The sequence below is a fragment of the Podarcis erhardii genome (genome assembly GCF_964252035.2).
Source record: "Podarcis erhardii genome assembly, chromosome: 11".
In the NCBI taxonomy this organism is placed as follows: Eukaryota; Metazoa; Chordata; class Lepidosauria; order Squamata; family Lacertidae; genus Podarcis; species Podarcis erhardii.
In genome coordinates, this window is record NC_138501.1 from 50,474,098 (window position 1) to 50,492,546 (window position 18,449).

At 42.7% G+C, this 18,449-nt stretch overlaps 1 protein-coding gene and 2 long non-coding RNA genes across 3 annotated transcripts in view; 1 reads left to right on the forward strand and 2 right to left on the reverse strand.

The window, feature by feature from the left end:
• Window positions 1–18,449, forward strand: part of LOC309352913 — a 911,067-nt gene that overhangs the window by 779,144 nt on the left and 113,474 nt on the right. The gene's annotated exons all lie outside the window — the stretch shown is intronic.
• The window catches only part of LOC309352895, a 553,927-nt gene that overhangs the window by 472,700 nt on the left and 62,778 nt on the right, over window positions 1–18,449 (reverse strand). The gene's annotated exons all lie outside the window — the stretch shown is intronic.
• Window positions 1–18,449, reverse strand: part of PIK3C3 (phosphatidylinositol 3-kinase catalytic subunit type 3) — a 115,246-nt gene that overhangs the window by 60,929 nt on the left and 35,868 nt on the right. Inside the window, exons 14-21 of the mRNA XM_081881750.1 lie at window positions 16,440–16,545; window positions 13,810–13,926; window positions 11,682–11,813; window positions 8,075–8,203; window positions 6,389–6,458; window positions 6,000–6,064; window positions 3,449–3,533; window positions 446–520 (exon numbers count right to left, since the gene is read on the reverse strand). Of these exons, the coding sequence (XP_081737876.1) occupies window positions 446–520; window positions 3,449–3,533; window positions 6,000–6,064; window positions 6,389–6,458; window positions 8,075–8,203; window positions 11,682–11,813; window positions 13,810–13,926; window positions 16,440–16,545 (779 nt within the window). The remainder of the gene's footprint in view (window positions 1–445; window positions 521–3,448; window positions 3,534–5,999; window positions 6,065–6,388; window positions 6,459–8,074; window positions 8,204–11,681; window positions 11,814–13,809; window positions 13,927–16,439; window positions 16,546–18,449) is intronic.

Consider the following 18,449-nt stretch of genomic DNA (forward strand, 5'->3'; position numbering starts at 1 on the left):
ACAAGTCAAGAATGTTTCAAAAGCATTCTAGTTACGGAAAAGCACTATGGAAATAGTTTTCAAATTTCCTTTTTCCCTGAGCCAAATATGCAACAGGTAAAATATAATTCAGTTTTATAGATGATTAGATTGTTAAGCCTACAGGCCCAGTTAATTTGATCTGTACACCACTCTTAGCTGTTCTTGTCATGGCAGATGTAATGACACTGAAAATTATTGCAATTATGCTGGGGAAGGAACTTATGGAGTCTTGCACCACCTTCCTTTAAGCGGAAAGCAGAAAATGATTTTGCACCAAGATACAAGTCTCACAAAAGCAATAACAACAACAACAACAACAGCAGCAGCAGCAGCAGTAATAACAGCAATAACAAATAACAATAACAAAGAACAACAACAAATGACAATAACAATAATAATAAGTAGTAGAAGAAGAAGTAGTTACCTGTTTTGGTTAGCAACAGATTGTCCAAATGCCTGTCTCCAACACCAAGGATGTATGTAATTACACAATATCCAGCTGGAAATTTAAAAAAAAGCAAATAATTGTCAACTAGCACAATTTCTCCCTCCCTCCCTCCCTCCCTCCCTCTCTCTCTCTCTTTCAGAAATCACAAACCTATACTGAGACAGGATCACTGGGAATATTATGGAGCGAGACTCTGAAAGCTGACCAAGATTTCTGGCACAGGAAGGACCAGAGGCTTCAGGAATAGTTGTGTATACATGAGGTTACCCCACAAATTAGGCACATATGGCCCTGTAGGTTTAGGGATAGGCCAAAGGAAGGTTCTTCTCTGCAGTTATGTCACAGAATTCGCTTCCGGAAGATGCAGTGATGGTTACCACACTGGGTGGTTTTTAAAGGGTTTTTAAAACAAACTTCTGGGGAGGATAAACTTCTGGGGAGGATAAGAATATCAAAGGTTTCTAGCCATGACGGATACTGACTTCCTCTAGCATCATAAGAAATATGCCTGAAAGACTTATTCATTTACAGTGGTGCCCCGCAAGACGAATGCCTCGCAAGACGGAAAACCCACTAGACGAAAGGGTTTTCCGTTTTGGAGGCGCTTTGCAAAACACATTTCCCTATGGGCTTGCTTCGCAAGACGAAAATGTCTTGCGAGTTCCTGTGGGGTTTTCCCCCCTTTTCCCCCCTTTTCCTAAGCCCTAAGCTGATAAGCCGCTTATCAGCTGATCCGCTAAAAGCCGCTAAACTGCTAATAGCGCTAATCCGCTAAGCTTCGCAAGACGAAAAAACCGCTATACGAAGAGCCTCACGGAACGGATTAATTTCGTCTTGCGAGGCACCACTGTATTTGTTTATCTATTTATAATATTTGTGTTCCGAAGATCATAGGGCACAACATAAAAAAATGCAAAACGAGAATGCAAACCACGGGATATTACACAAAATGCGCAATATAATCAATTTGTTTCGTTCAATGAAATCTGTATATCACCCTTTGCCCATAGAGCTCAGGGAGGTTCACAGCATAAAAATACAAGCTAAAAAAAAAAAAAAAATACAAAATATGCTTAAAAAGCAAGAACAAAAACAAACCGATAACCCCCTCAACCCCACACATTTAAAAGAACATTGGATGTTCATCTGCCAAAGGCCTGTTCAAAGAGGAACATTTTCGTCCGGCCCTTAAAGGTGCATAGTGAAGGTGCCAGGGGAGGCCTCCCTGGGGAGAGCATTCCACAGATGGGGAGCCACTGCAGAAAAGGCCCTGTTTTTGTGTTGCCACCCTCCAGACCTCTTGAGGAGGAGGCACACGAAGAAGGGCCTCAGGTGCTGATCTCGGGGTTCGGGTAGGTTCGTATGGAGAGAGGGATTGTTCTTTGCCCTTTCTAATAAATAACACCACTGATCTTTAGTTAGCTCTCTGACTTTGCTAGGAATACAGGAAGCTGCCTTGTACCCAGTTTGTTTGTTTGTTTTTGCTTTTTAAAATGCTTTATCGAAATTAGAAAAGAAGTATACCGTGGGGGCCCGCAAGACGAACCCCTCGCAAGACGGAAAACCCGCTAGACGAAAGGGTTTTCCATTTTGGAGGCGCTTCGCAAAACGAATTTCCCTATGGGTTTGCTTCGCAAGACGAAATGTCTTGCGAGTTCCTGCGGGTTTCCCCCCCTTTCCCCCCCTTTTCCTAAGCCGCTAAGCCGCTTATCAGCTGATCCGCTGATAAGCCGCTTAACAGCTGATCGCTAAAAGCTGCTAAACCGCTAATAGCGCTAATCCGCTAAGCTGTCAATGGGCTTGCTTCGCAAGACGAAAAAACTGCTATATGAAGAGCCTCACGGAACGGATTAATTTCGTCTTGCGAGGCACCACTGTATAACAAAATTATCCACAGAAAAAATAAAAAATTAAAGTGTTTGTTACATTGCATCATGCTCTTCTTAAGATTCCAGTGACTTCCTGTCCAACCCCTCACGCTTCTAAACATTGTTCTGCCTATTGCACTATTTATTTCAGCTTTCTTTTGTTAGATTTCGTAAATCTCATCCAATATATCGCAGAATTTATTCAAGAGCTGCCACAGACTTCATGTTATTACAACAATCCTTGAGATACTTTTTAAACATGCCGCAATTCCTAATAAAAGTTTGTTCAGTGCGGTCTCTTAGTTTTTCCTGTTAATTTTGCCAACTCAGCATATTCCAACAATTTATTCTGCCAATCCAGCTTTGTCGGTAATTTCTCACCCTTCCAGTTTGAAGCTATCAATATTCTTGCAGCCACCGTGGCATACAAGAATATTTCCCTCACATTTTTTTGCATCGCTGTCAACATTTCCCTATTTTTAAGGGAAATTCCCTTATTCCAAATAGGATTCCTCGCAAGAAAAGGGAAAAGTTGATAGCTATGATTTTTTGGTATGTCAGGGCCTAGAATGCCGAAGAGGAAAGCCTTTGGCTTTTATACACACACACATATACACCCTAAACATTCTTTTAAGTTCATTTTAGATTATATCCCAAAATACCTTAATTTTCTTGCATGTCCACCACATGTGTAACATTGAGCCTTCCCCTTCTGCACATCTCCAACATTTACTTGGAATGTTCTTATACATTTTAGATAATTTTAGTTGTGTCAAATACCAATGGTATTTGCATCTTCATAAAATTTTCCCTCAGTGTAACCTGCAGCGAACTTCATGTTGATTTTCCACAAATTTTCCCAGTCCTCCATTGGGATGTTACAACCAAAATCCTGAGCCCATTTGACCGTAACAGATTTTACCTTGCGCCAAGTTTGAACGTGCTCCATCTAACTCAGTGTTCCCTACACTGACTAACAGCAGCTCTCCAGAGTTACAGGCAGGAGTCTCTCCCAGCCCAGGGATTGCTTGCAAGGCTGACACTCAGCCACTGATCCGCAGCCGTTGCCCTGCTTTAATGCAATCTGTGCCCTCCTAATGCCATCACTTACCACAGCTTTTGACGTAAGTGTCCATAACCTCTGCGCTTATTCCGTGGGGTCCCGTTTCGCTTGGTGCATGTTTTCGGAAGAAGTTCTGAAAAAGAACATCGCTCTAATGTTTATTTCTTCTCCCACGTAAAGCTCTGAAAGAGTCTCTTGGGGTTGGCTGAGCTCGTAAGTAGTTGGTGGCCTTGGATAAAATCCATTACTGCGTGTTACTGGTAAACACAGCCCCCCCCCCCTCCTCACCCCCAAGTATCAACCTTGATATTTAAAAGGCGTCCAAGGCTCAGTGCAGAAATAGCCTATATTTCTTTTAAAAACGGCAGATAACATTAAGCAAAGAACAATCAAGCAAATTACATTTTTTCCCCCTTAGTGCTAACATCGCAGCGCTCAGTTGATATCTGATGGAATTTTCTTAACCTCCGCAATGGAAAGATTTAAAATCACTTTGCATTACACACACACTCACACACACACACTCAAGGGCCTCTCGTTCTTTAAAATAATCCCATCCTGTTGAATTTCAAATGCAGAGTTATTGCATAATTACGGAGAGTGCTAAATGCTTCAAAAGTAGATATATTCCTTTTGTGCCTGGGTAGCAAAATTTAAATAGCATTAGCAATTCAAAGCAATTGTGAATGAAGATAGAGGAAACGAATTGCAAAATGGGCATTAATGTACTTTGTTTAGGGGGAGGGAGGGGGCTACAACTAGACTCCCAAGAGTGAATTGGCCTAGAAATATGAACAAGGCCCCCGGGAGAAGAAAATTCAGCTTTAAAAAGTAGGAGGTCAGAGGAGCAAAATCCTCTTTGCCCCAACGCTAACATGTTGCTGGTCTTCAGCATATTAGCCACCACAACAAACAGATTTTTAAAACACGCAACTTTAAGAAAGGTTTTGACAAAGTCCCACACTGAAAGCTCCTGAGTAAGCTTAGCATTCCTGTTCCAGGTGGATGTGGATATCAATAGCTATTAGCCATGATAGTTAAAGCGATGACAAACCTAGACAGCATTTTAAAAAGAAGACTTCAACTTGCCGACAAAGGTCGGTATAGTTAAAGCTATGGTTTTCCCTGTAGTGATGTATGGAAGTGAGAGCTGGACCATAAAGAAGGCTGATTGCCGAAGAATTGATGCTTTTGAATTATGGTGCTGGAGGAGACTCTTGAGAGTCCCATGGGCTGCAAGAAGATCAAACCTCTCCATTCTGAAGGAAATCAGCCCTGAGTGCTCACTGGAAGGACAGATCCTGAAGCTCAGGCTCCAATACTTTGGCCACATCATGAGAAGAGAAGACTCCCTGGAAAAGACCCTGATGCTGGGAAAGATGGAGGGCACAAGGAGAAGGGGACGACAGAGGACGAGATGGTTGGACAGTGTTCTCGAAGCTACCAGCATGAGTTTGACCAAACTGTGGGAGGCAGTGGAAGACAGGAGTGCCTGGTGTGCTCTGGTCCAGGGGGTCATGAAGAGTCGGACACGACTAAACGATCAAAACAAAGTTATGGTCTGCTTCCATAGTCAGAGGCAGCACTGCTTCTGAACCCCAGTTGATGGAAACCACAGGAAGAGAGAGTGCTGTTGTGCTCAAATCCTGCTTGCAGATGTCCCACAAGCATCTGGTTGGCCGCTTTGAGAATAGGATGCTGGATACTCCGTGGGCCATTGGCGTAATCTTCTTTTGTTCTTGCCAATGTGGTCCAAATGAAAAGAGAGCAAGACATTTGGCACCAGCTTGGCTGCAGGAGTTTCCAGAAGGAGACGCCTAAGGTGGTCTCCAACCATCTTTAATGAACTCCACTTCGGATTTTTGTAGGGTTTACTCCTTAGCCCTTTCTTCTCCTGAAAATTGTTAGAATATTCCGTTCCACCTTAAGAGGAACAGGCATGGCTGTTGTGTGTCACATGCCTGTTTACACTCCAGCACAGCTTGCTGGGAACTTCTGTTTCGTGTATAGCTATTGCTTATGCTGCTTGCTTGGACATGAAAGGGAGAAGACATGAAAGGGAGAAGAGGTTTAGGATCAGAGGTTTCCTTCCCAGGTTGATAAGCCCCACCTGCCACCTCTGCAACTTTTTACTGTGCTAAACAATGCACAGACCTACCCATCTAGGGTGGCGACCATCTCACCCTAAAAAGGAAACCGGCCTTAAGGAGTACACATGAAGAAACATTAAAGGTAAAGGTAAAGGGGCCCCTGACCATTAGGTCTAGTCGTGGCTGACTCTGGGGTTGCGGCGCTCATCTCGCTTTATTGGTCGAGGGAGCCAGCGTACAGCTTCCGGGTCATGTGGCCACCATGACTAAGCCGCTTCTGGCGAACCAGAGCAGTGCACGGAAACACCGTTTACCTTCCCACCGGAGTGGTACCTATTTATCTACTTGCACTTTGACGTGCTTTCGAACTGCTAGGTTGGCAGGAGGGAGAAACTTTAGAAGCAAGCAAAAGCATTTATTTGGGTCATTTCTTCGCAAGGGAAGTGGGTGAAATGCCAGAACGAGCAGATGCTGAATCCAGTACAGGCAACCCAAGTCAAAACACAAACCTGTATACTTTCTTCAGTTGCAAGAACCTCGGCCACAGGGACTGACTGAATGAACTGCATGAAACCTGGAAAATAGCAGGGAGGGTGATAGAGAGAAAGAGACTCAGGGTCAGAAAATCTCAGGTGTAGGTGCTAAGAAGCCAATCTCAAATTCCTATGAGCTTTTAAAAGCAGTGGGGTGGAATTAACCAAGTCTTAAGCAGGCCGGAGCACTGTTCTTTAGAGTTTGCATTTTATCAAATTTGTATCTTTGCTGTATCCCACTTTTAAGGGCACCGAAGCGGTTGAAAGGTTCATAAAACCCCCCAAAAATTAACATTTAGCACCGAGAGTTCTCTAAATACTCACCGCTCCTGCTATGATGAGTGTGTTTTGGGAGGTAGGCTTACCATGTTTTGTACTAGTGGCCAAGACCTTGTAAGGGGTCAGCTTCAAATCCAGATTCTCCTTGCGTAAGAGCTACAAGAAAAACAGAAGAGACAAGCATAAGGCAGGGGCGAGAGAGAGAGCGCGCTAAGAAATTATTGCTGCATTGGAAGACAGCATACAGGTATCTTCTATCATATGTGGTGGCAGTGTAAGGTAATAAAAGCTTTCTGGGAGATGATATATAATGAACTGGGGAAAATAATAATAATAGCTTTTGTAAAAAAACAAACCAGAAGCCTTTTTATTAGGAATTGTAGGTACCGACATCCCAAAGGAGCAGAAAAGACTTTTTATGTATGCAACAACAGCCGAACGGATCTTACTAGCCCAGAGATGGAAAGAAGAATGTCAAACTAAGCTGTTGGACTACGCCAAAATGGCAAAACTGACCAGAAAGCTCAGGAACCAAGAACACAAAAACTTCAAGAAAGAATAAATTATATAATTATAATTTATATAATTTATTGATATAAATAAATTATAATTTATTGAGGCGACCACTGTAGGAAGATGAAAACATTAGCAGGATTTTAACCTTACATGTAATGTAACAAACTCTATGGATAATATGGATAGATATAAAATATAGATTTGATATAAGATGCAGTTGAAAACACTGACATTAGGACCCACGGAGGGGAGGTCTCGAGATTCAGAGAAATCTCTGTATATGAAAATGTATTTGGATTTGTTATAAATCTATATTTGAAAAACCAAATAAAATGGCTGCAGAATGGCTCAGGCGACAGGTAAGGAAAGAAACTGGCTTTGGTTCACAGAAATCTCCTGCCACCGTGGATGTCTTGAAAGGGGTTTTGGGCAAATCTATGGAGGACCACAAGGCTTTCAACGGTTACAAGCCACACTGGAAGTTTGCCTCTGTATACCAGGTGCTGAGAATGGCAAGTGGGGAAAACGATATTGTGGTCCTATCCTGCTTGTGATCTTCCCATCTCTCTGGCTGTTCTGAAAACAGGGTTGGGGACTAGCTAGGCCTTTGTTCTGTGCCAGCAAGGCTTCTAGGTATAAAAACACCTTCAACATCACAGCTTCCCTATTCCTGATTTAAAGGCTCACCTGATCTGACCTTCCTGTATGGATGTGCTCCCTTCAACCATCACATTTCTAACCTTTATCCATGTGTGTGAATCATATAAAACCATAGAGTTCCTGAATTGCTGGAATCTTTTCTGTTCAACGTTGGGCTTCAACCCACAGCCCTGAGATTAAGAGTCCCATGCTTTTACCAACTCAGCTATCCTGCGTTTCCCTTTACATCCCTCCTAATATCGCCGTAAGACACTTAGATCACGTAAAAATAAATTTTATTAAGGTTTATAGAGAAAAATACAAAACTTTTCCTTTTAAAAAAAAAAAAAACCAAACCAAGACTTTTATCTAGATACAATAAAAGCACAAAAGTGGGGGGCAGGGGGCAGAGAGAAATAAATAAATGAAGGAAGGAAGGAAGGAAGGAAGGAAGGAAGGAAGGAAAGAAAGGAAAGGAGAAGAAAAGAGAAAAATAGAAAAATAAGAGCACTCAGATCATTTTTTTAGAAAGTTGTTTAAAGAATGAAATTCTGGCTGCCGTGTTTACAAAGACCTATTCACAATCTCCACACCCCCTTCTGCTTAGCCATTGTCACCTTGTCCATGAGCGAAATGATCTGAAGTATCAGTTGATCCTGACGCAAATCATCTCCGTGTTTAAATATAACAGGATACTTGTCGCCGTCTTCAGTCTTGAAAAACAACTGGGCTGGCATTAGGGCGCTCTGGTTAAAGAAACGGAAAACGCGGCAAATTAAACCGTGACTGTAAAAGGACGGCATGGTTGGAGAGGGAAAGAGATACAGAGCTGAGGTTTCTTCAGCCGATATCCCATCCTCTCTAGCTCAGAGGGAGAGCTTTTGCTTTGCATGCAGAAGGTCCTAGGTTCAATCCCTGGTATCTCCAGGTAGCGTTGGGGATATTCCCCATCCGGAACCCTGGAAAGTATCTCACAGTCAGTGCAGAAAATACTAAACTAAATGGATTCTGTATAAAACAGGTTCCTCTGTTCCTATGGCCAGAGAGGCAGTGATCATGAAAATGCCATTTTCTCCAGATTATTTCTTTTATTAAGATTTTACAACAAGTTTTAGCATAATCAAATATTCCAATTACATTTTAACATTTTCAATTGACCGCCCCCCCTTGGTGACTTCCCCCAACTTCCCTCTCTGGTTTATAACATATTCAATAGAGAAATATAAATATATGGTTAAAATGTGAAGAATAGATCAATACAATTTTAATTTTGGTACTGTTTGAATTGGAAAAATAAAAATGTGGCTCCCTTCTACGATTGGATTGAAGACTTATATAAACTTGCACCATATGAACAACTTGCATATAAACACAGACTTGCCATGGACAAATTCAATGATATTCGGAATCCATTCTTACAAATATTGTAATTGGTTAAGATCAGGTGAAGTACAATAACAGCCTTGTAAAATATAGTTTTGGGTTCCCCTCCCCTCTCCCTTTGTTTTTCCCTTCTACATGGGTTCTGTTTCTCCTTTTCATTTTCTCTTTTTTATTTATGTCTCACCATTTGACTGCACACATAATTATGTACATTTTGAACTTTCAATTTTTATTTTTTTGGGGAAAAAACTATTTTATTTTCTCCGGTTTTAGTCAACACATTGCGGCTGGCTTTTTCCCCCTGAGCTGCTTTGGAACTGCTGTTGTTACACCATGTATTGCTTTGTACTGTGTTTTCTGTTTTATTAATTAAATTTTTAAGAGAGAGAGGGAGAAGATACATATAAGCTAATGATAAAAAAGGATGGAGAAGATGCAGGACTTATGCACTGCACAATCAGGTGTGCAGGTCACGATCCATATTAGTTCCAACCACTCCTCAGCCTAGTGAGAAAAGTTCTAAATCCATTTTTAAGCGGTGGAAGGCTGTGCTGACTCAGCCCCAATCCAGACATCCACCTGAGATGCCTTGAAGATACTCCTGAACTACATCTCCCATCACTCCCAGACAGCATGGCCAATAGTCCAAGGTGCTGGGAGTTATAGTTCAGCAATATTAGAAGGGCACCAGGTTCCCTATCTCTGCCATAAAGCAAAGGATCCACTCCAGTTAAGACAATGACTGAGCATGCTTTGGCCTGAAGGCACACAAGGCCACCTGCTTGATGAAGCTAAGCAGATCTGGATCTGGTCAGTGTCTGTTGCTGTTGGGTTTTTTCTATCTTTATTTTAGACATTGTGATTTACATGGAAATTGTTCAATCTGGTTTTGCATTTCTTCATGTTTTAATGTACCATATAGAACTACAGTGGTACCTCAGGTTAAGTACTTAATTTATTCTGGAGGTCCGTACTTAACCTGAAACTGTTCTTAACCTGAAGCACCACTTTAGCTAATGGGGCCTCCTGCTGCTGCTGCACTGCCGCCGCACGATTTCTGTTCTCATCCTGAAGCAAAGTTCTTAACCTGAAGCACTATTCCTGGGTTAGCGGAGTCTGTAACCTGAAGCGTATGTAACCCGAGGTACCACTGTACTTTCATTATGTTGCAGTTAAGCGTTTATTTCATGTTGTAAGTTGCCTTGAGCACTATGGAAAGGCAACATACAAATAAAAAATTGTATATATGTATGCATGTATTTATGGGCGCCGCCTTGGGTTCCAGGAAAGGTGGGGTACAAACGCGAGGAAAATAAATAATATTTGCACAGGAGAAAACGAACGAACTCAGAAGTCCATCAGCTTCTGTGTGCATCCAATATACCCCCTATCATCTCAACGGTACTTGAAAGGGCGAAATAAAACAAGTGGCACTGAACTGAAACCTAAAAAAAAAATGGTAAGGGGAAGGATAGCTTTAAAGCAATTAGCTGCCCTCCCTAATTAACTTAGTGAAAATGGCAACTCTGCTTAAAATGCCCTTTCCGAAAAGACCTGATTTGTTTAGCTGGCAATTTGTCCCTCGTGAAAAGGATGGGAATGAAACCAATTAGCCTCTGCAAAATAAATATAGTTATCTTTCTTCTTTTCTTTTTTACATTAACCAGCGTCCTCATTCTCCCTCGCAGAGTCTCAAACAAAAAAAGATATAGGCCTGCCTGCCCACATATCAAGGGTGAGGTAAGGGCACCACACAGAGGCCCAAATAGACATGGGCCTCATTTGTGCTGTCTTCCCCAAACCCTGACTAAGGCCATACACCTTTCAACTATACATTTAAAGCACCAGGGTACCATTTTGAACAGTCATGGCTTCCTGCACTGAATTATGGGAGCTGCAGTTTGTTAATGGCGCAAGGCAATCCCTATTCCCTTGACAGAGCTACAGTGAAGAGAAACTGAATGTCAGACCACTCTGGGAACTGTAGCTTAGCAAGGGGAACCGGGATCTCCTAACAACTACGGATCCCATAATCCCTTTATCTTCTACTTTCTCATTCGTCAACAGCACCACCAACTTTACAGTTGCCGCTTAGGGCCATTTGTCTCCAAGCCCTTTGCTCTCCTACTTTTAAGGCTCACCAGTTTCTGGGAGATGATAGGTCTGGAATGCTTTCTAGTGATAATGTGTCAGCCAGCTGCTCCGGCTCTGCCTCCTCCTCCTCCTCTCCCATTATTTCCCAACTTTTCTGCTCATCTTCCTCTGAGCTGTGACCTCCCTCAAACCCCTATTGTGATTTGGAACCGTCTTCTTCTCTGGAAGGGTCAGGATGAGGAGGTGGTCTCCACCATTCCTCCTTGGCCCAGTCCCTGAGAGTTCATTTCTGAAGCAGTTCCTTTAAGAAAAGGGCACATCCTGCACCCCAACAGGCCTCAAATATGCCAGCTCCCACCTCCGAGCCCCACTTCTTAAAACTTCCGAAATGTGCCTTTTTAAATCTTCTTAAATGTGCCTAACGCCTTCCTGCAAAAAAGAAAGATTCTCTCCAACTGTACAAAGAATCCCATAACTGTAGATCTGAGAGATTCATTCAGCTGAACCCCTTACAATGTAGGAAGAACAGCTAAAGGATTCCTGGCAGATGGCTATCCCACCTCTGTTTAAAAAACCTCCCCCATGAAGAAGAACGCACCATCTTCCGAGGGAGTCGGTTTTAGTGTGCAAGCATAAGCTAGCAAGCTTTACCAGAGAATGCTAAAACAACAACAACCAAATCCTGGTTGACATGCTTGAATCCCACTCACAGAACATGGACAACAGACAAGACGGTAGGTGATTTACCTTGAACAGCGTCGCTTTCTCTGGGATTATCCCTCGGATTTTCACCTGAGGTTCCAGGGGCAGGGGAATGGGCTCAAAATCTGATAGGGTCATCTTTTCGTTGTCTGCCAGGAGGGCCTGCAACCTCTCGTTCTAAAAGCAGAGCAGGGGGAAGGAAGGAACAACATGACTTACTGAACCACGTGCTAATGCCAAGCACTCCAAAACCAAAAACATGGACTAGGAGCTGTTAGAATTCCTGCTCCATGATTGCAGTCATGGGTTGTCTATCACATGATGCTGTATGTTTTGACTCCACAAAATGGGAAGTGACGGAGACAGGATGTTTGTGTTACTGTGTTCCATGAAGTGGGACTATTTTCCTTTGTTTATTTCTCTTTGCTGTCTGATGCTAGAGAGGGAGCCACGTTGTAGTGCTCCGTGTGTGTTTATATGTAACTAAAGTAGATTAGCCAAAATGCTGAGTTGCTGAGGTCTGTCACGCAAACTGCGAACACTCTGCAGATCCCTAAGTGTGCTGATGTCTGTTGGCATCGGTCACTGTGATGTTCGGGCTGAAGAAAGCTTTTGAAGCTCCCGAATGATTGACCAGGAGGGAGGGAACATGCCAGTCGGGGAGGTGTCTCTGCCAGGGTCCTACTCGAGTGTCGGATGAGCTCCTGACAGGAGCTGCAGCATGCAGTCTAACTCGTGAATGGAGGAAGGGAGCCAACTGCAATGTAGCTTGTTCATCAAATGTAGCTTGTGGGCAAACTCACAAAGACAGAAAGAGAGAAATCGATGAAAGTAGGTTTAAATGTGCATGCTAATGGTTTGTGCATCGCATGTTGTTGTTGTTTATTTAACAAAGTAATCATCATACATAAATAAGAATAAACATGTGCACCCCATTACCGAGACCATTCCATTGTAACTATCCAAATTTGAACACCTCTTGCGATGGTTTGACCCCTTTCTGTTTTAACAGTACAAATTCTACAAATACCCTCAATATCTCCTCAGAACCATTTCTCCTGCATATTCCCTGTCTTACCTTAATGACACATGTTAATTTATCATTAATAGCTATATACCACACTTCTCTATACCACTGATCTATTATTTTATGTTCTCCTTGTCCCTTCCACTCCCTAGCTGTCATAATTCATGCAGCTGTCGACTGATTGGCATGGCCTTTCATTAAACGTTCTCCGCAAAGCAGCTGGAAATCGACACATACATGCACACAAACACACACACCCAAAAATTCAGCACTGGGTGCAAAATCGTAGCTTCTAGAAGAAGAAAGATTAAGCAGGTTTCTAGTCCTTATCGCTACAAATGCATGTGGGCAATGACTATTATTTCCAATAAAGATTTTTTTGTTAGCATTTCTGTCGTTCTTTCTGTTTACTGGAGGAGAAGGCAGTCTATGCTAAAAATCAGAATTCAGATTGGTTGCTCCAAGGCTGGGGAAGGTGCAAAGTTCCCCACCCTGGGTATTTGGTGCAGTCATGTGGCAGCACAAATAAGATGTGGAAATTAACAGCAACGGAAACAGAATAAACAGCCGTGTGAATGTAGCCTATGGCTCCGAGTTCCAAACTACACATTCTGTCACGAGGAACTCTCATTAAAAGAGGAACACATTTGCAATGAGAAACACAAGTATGGACAAAATGGCTTTTTTTGGCGGTGGTGAGGGAATATAGATATATATGTATATAAGTAAAAAAAAAAAGGTAAAGGACCCCGGACAGTTAAGTCCAGTTGCAGGCGACTCTGGGGTTGCAACACTCATCTCGCTTTACAGGCCGAGGGAGCCAACGTTTGTCCACAGACAGTTTTTCCAGGTCATGTGGCCAGCATGACTAAGCCGCTTCTGGCGAAACCAGAGCAGTGCATGGAAACGCTGTTTACCTTCCCGCCAGAGCGGTACCTATTTATCTACTTGCACTTTAAGGCGTGCTTTCGAACTGCTAGGTTTGCAGGAGCTGGGACGGAGCAATATATATATGTGTGTATCTATCTATCTATCATCTATCTATCTATCAATCATCTATCATCTATCTATCTATCATCTATCATCTATCATCTATCTATCCGCATGTATATCTGTATGTATCCCTATACAATTCTGCCATTTTACCTTTTTTTTACGATTGCCACTTTCACGCTGCACTGCTTTCATGAGATGAACGAGCCGATCTACAAACGTCTGCTGGGCCGCCAGCAAAGACCGCATCACCCTGACAGACTTATCACCCTGCGTTAAATTAGAAGGCGGAAAAAAGAAGGAGAAGGAGAAAAGAATTAGTTCTCTCTGCTGTAATTATTTTGCCTTGAGTGGAGCTCTCGGCAATCACAGCTCTCGGAGTGAGCGGATAATAAACACTGACATTCGCTCAAAAAAAAGAGGAAGTTTCTCCCGGGCAATCCCACCCCCCTCCCCAGCCCTCCATAAAATGCAATCAAAGTTCTCTGTAGCAGGTAGTTGGTTCCCTGACCTTTCAGGGCTTTTTTGTTTTGTTTTTTTGTACAACTGCGCCAACAACAATCATTCTGGAGGTGAGGACTTATGTGACACGAGTCAATTTATACAGCAGGGAAGGAGGAGAGACCCCCCAGAGCCTCGATGAATGACAACTCCAAACAAGCACAAGGCTCTTTGCAGGGATGATGACAACAATGGTGATGAAGACCATAGGGTGGTTCAGAACACAAAAAAATACAAAATGAGAACTGCACTTTCAGTTTACAGTGGTAGCTTGGTTCTCAAATGCCTTGGTACTCAAACAACTTGGAACCCAAACACTGCAAACCTGCAAGTAAGTGTTCTGGTTTGTGAGTGTTACACTTCCGATTTGAGTGCCACACTTCTGTTTTGAGTGTTACGCTGAGATCTGTCTGTTTTTGCTATTTATTTTGCATTTTTGCGGCTCTTTTTTCTTTTGTTTTTGTGACAGTGTGGAACCCAGTTCAGCTACTGATTGATTGATTGTGTGACAGCAGTACATTGCTTATTACTTTCATTTTATGGCTCAGTGGTCATGTTTGAGAGTAAAATTCATGTTAAATTGCTGTTTTAGGGGTTGTTTTCCAAAGTCTGGAACGGATTAATCCGTTTTGCATTACTTTCTATGGGAAAGCGCAACTCGGTTTTGGAACGACTTCTGGAACGGAGTAAGTTTGAGAACCAAGGTACCACTGTACTTTTAAAGAGCGCCATCCAGCCTTGGGTTCCTGTTATTTCTGAGGTTCCCAATGCAAAGTCTTACAGCATCATGTTGTTGTTTTTCCTCAGAAAGCTATTATCAGTCTTGTTCTATGGTTTCGGCTCCAAGAACATAAAACACAAATTACTCGCACAGCGTCATCACTACGGATTTCTTCCCCAGGCGAAGAACAGTGCTTTTCTTAACCTGTGCAACAGCCTGCTATTCTTATAATATTGTGCAGCCAAATAAATAATATAGAAAGGCATTTAATGTTTCCAAGGAAAGCATGGAGCAAAATGACTTCTTGTCCCGAATGGGGAATTTGCCTTAGATGACCCCTGTGGTTGAAAGCAAGTGTGATGTTTATCACAATGCACTTTGTTTGCTGAAGTATTAAGAATCAGAGAAGGGGGGGGAGGGGGGAGAGAATTTAACCCAGGGTTGTGGCAGGTGTTTTACAGAAACAGATGGGCATAAGTAAACCAAAATATTTATTTCTATACTTTACTAACAGTGCTTCCAACTGTTAGCTTAGAAGCTTTTCCTTTTCCTTCTTTGCAGTTAACATAATAGAGAATGTCAAATGTTTGGTCTAATGAGTGATAGGGAGAGAGGAGAACTTCTATATATTCACTTTCTCCAGGAATAATTTTATATACTTCTATCGTGTCCAGGGCCGGTTTTAGGTTTGATGAGGCCCTAAGCTACTGAAGGTAATGGGGCCCTTTATATGTCCAGCTGTCCTTTATCAACAAAAAATTGTCTCTTTTTTGTGTTGAATATAAGCTATATGGTAATTTATGGACCTAATAGTGATATTTTAGGGAGCAGGATAGCAGGCAGGGCCCATTACTTACATCATAAGGTAAAGCGACCCCTGACCATTAGGTCCAGTCGTGGTCGACTCTGGGGTTGTGGCGCTCATCTCGCTTTATTGGCCAAGGGAGCCGGCGTACAGCTTCCAGGTCATGTGGCCAACATGACTAAGCCGCTTCTGGCAAACCAGAGCAGCGCACGGAAACGCCGTTTACCTTCCCGCCGGAGCTGTACCTATTTATCTACTTGCACTTTTTGGGGTGCTTTTGAACTGCTATGTTGGCAGGAGCAGGGACCAAGCAATGGGAGCTCACCCCGTCGCTGGGATTTGAACCGCCGACCTTCTGATCAGCAAGTCCTAGGCTCTGTGGTTTAACCCACCGCGCCAGCCTACAAAACACTGTTGCTGTAGGTAGGTTTTATTTTATTTATTTTTTATCTTATATTTTGGAAATGTACATCTAGTTTTTTTGCTTTAATTTTTTGGGGGGCCCCTAAGAGAGTGGGGCCCTAAGCTATAACTTGTTTAGCTCATACGTAATCCAGCACTGATCGTGTACTCACTTACCCACCCTTTCTCTACATGAAAAAAAGGCCCAAATGTTGTAATGTGGACTCATACGGACGTTAATCCATCCCCCTGGCCTTTGGGGTTGCTTTGTTTATTGTGAGGTGCGCATGCAACCTTTACAATTATGCTCCAATACCCACTAGCCTCCGCATGACACAAAACAGTCAATTTCACCTTTAGCAGAGCTTGGCTGAACCTCCTCATGACGTTCAAGTACATCTCGTGAGTTCTGGGGTCTCTTTGCTGGGTGTCCTGGTCTTCACACTCCACAATCACATACCTTGCATGGAAGATGAGAACGAGTCAGAGCTTAGACTAAAAGGAACACCTTTTTGCCCTGGGCTTTTAATGCCTGAGATATAGATATCTATGGGGCTATCTGCACGGTATATCTGAAGCAGTCGTGGCTTGTCATGAAGAATCCTGGGCAAAGGGTGCTGAGAGTGGTTTAGAAGCCCCTGTTCCCAGAACAGGCTCCAATAAGTTTTGGAAATGTAAAGAAAAGGAGGGCACTTTTTTTCCCCATATGTGGTGGAACTGTAAAATAATTAAAAATTATTGGGAAATGATTTATAATGAAATGAAAAGAATGTTTAAGATAAAGCCACTTCCACCCTACGGAGGACGTGGAGTTGCGGGCTTCACGGCCCCTCCACATGCGCGGCCCTCCGCGTGATTGGGGGGATTCCAATTGGCCAGTTCAGGGGACCTGGCCGTGGCCGGAGATTTCCCTCTTTGCCATGCACCAGCTATTCCTGTTTTTCCCACCCTCCCGCCTATAAGGTTTTCGTTCTTTGATCTTGCTATGGACCTTGGTTGGTCGCCATTGAGGGGCTGGTAGGAATTTTCCCACTTGGCAAATTGGCATCAGCCACTTGGTTTTTGCCTATCTTGTAGCAAATGGTCACAACTTCCTTGGTATTGGCCGTTAGGCATTGGAATAGTTCTGTAGATGGAAAGAGGGGAGGTAGCGCCATCACCTGCCCCGCATATTGAAGGGTAGTCCACTAAAGGATTCTGGGGGACATGGCCCTGTCCAAAGCCTAGGGAGGTGAGGGCCTAAGACACGCCCCCCTATCGGTGACCCTGGGGGAGTTCCTAGTTGATGTGCATCAGCAGGACTCCCCCTACTGGTGGTTAACCCTTCCCGGACTTCAAGTGGATGGGCTGAAGGTGGATAGAGTCGGTTAGGACCAATGCCTAAGCCAATACCACTCATCACTTGTAACCAATAAAGTTGTGGCCTTTTTTAGCCTATTAACCTTAATAATTGTGTCATCTATCATTATTTCCATGGGGGGGGGGGGACGACTTGCCACGCAACCTTTGTTAAAAGACCAGAAGCTTTTTTTTTTTCTTGGCATTACAGCTCAAGACTTGCCAAAAGAGAAGAAGAAACTTTTCATATATGCCACAACAGCAGCTAGGATATTGCTGGCCCCAAAATGGAAAAATGACGAGATACCAATGAAAGAAGAATGGCAAGAAAAACTGATGGAATATGCTGAAATGGCAAAGCTAACTGAAGAGACAAAGACAACAGAGACTTTTTAAAAGCTTGGGAACCATCTATGTTGTATCTACAGAAACATTGTAAGGAAATGGACTCACTAGCAAGGTTTGAGTAAACACAATTTACAAAACAAAAATAGAAACTACAAACATGGTGTTAGAATGATAAGAACTAAATAATATTTAATTCAGAGAATACAATGTTAAGTCATAACAAAACAGGCAGGAGAAGTCAATATGTAAAGTTGAGGGAAGTCGCGGAGTGGGGGGAATTTGGTTTTTTCTTTGTATTTCATATATTACTATGATGAAGATAAAAATGTAAAATTTAATAAAAAAAATATTTTTTTTTTTTAAGAAAGGAAAGGAAAAAAAAATCCCTGTTCCCTTCAGAGAGCTGTCTCTTCCAGTTTCTTTCCTGGGAAGAGGGCTTGAATGTCAAACCACCGTGAGAATTGAAGCTCTGGTGAGGGAAATCGAAGCCAATAAAAGACATTCATCTCACAATCTGTACAGGATTGCTTCTTTGTAAAAAATATAGATGTTACGGGTGTCTCTGTGATACAAAAGCACGCACAGAAAGCAGAAACGGGCTCTAACACTGCAGGGAATTAAAACTTTTCCAGCTTGTGCTTTGCACACTCATAAAAGTGAGACTTGGAGCAAAGTTAA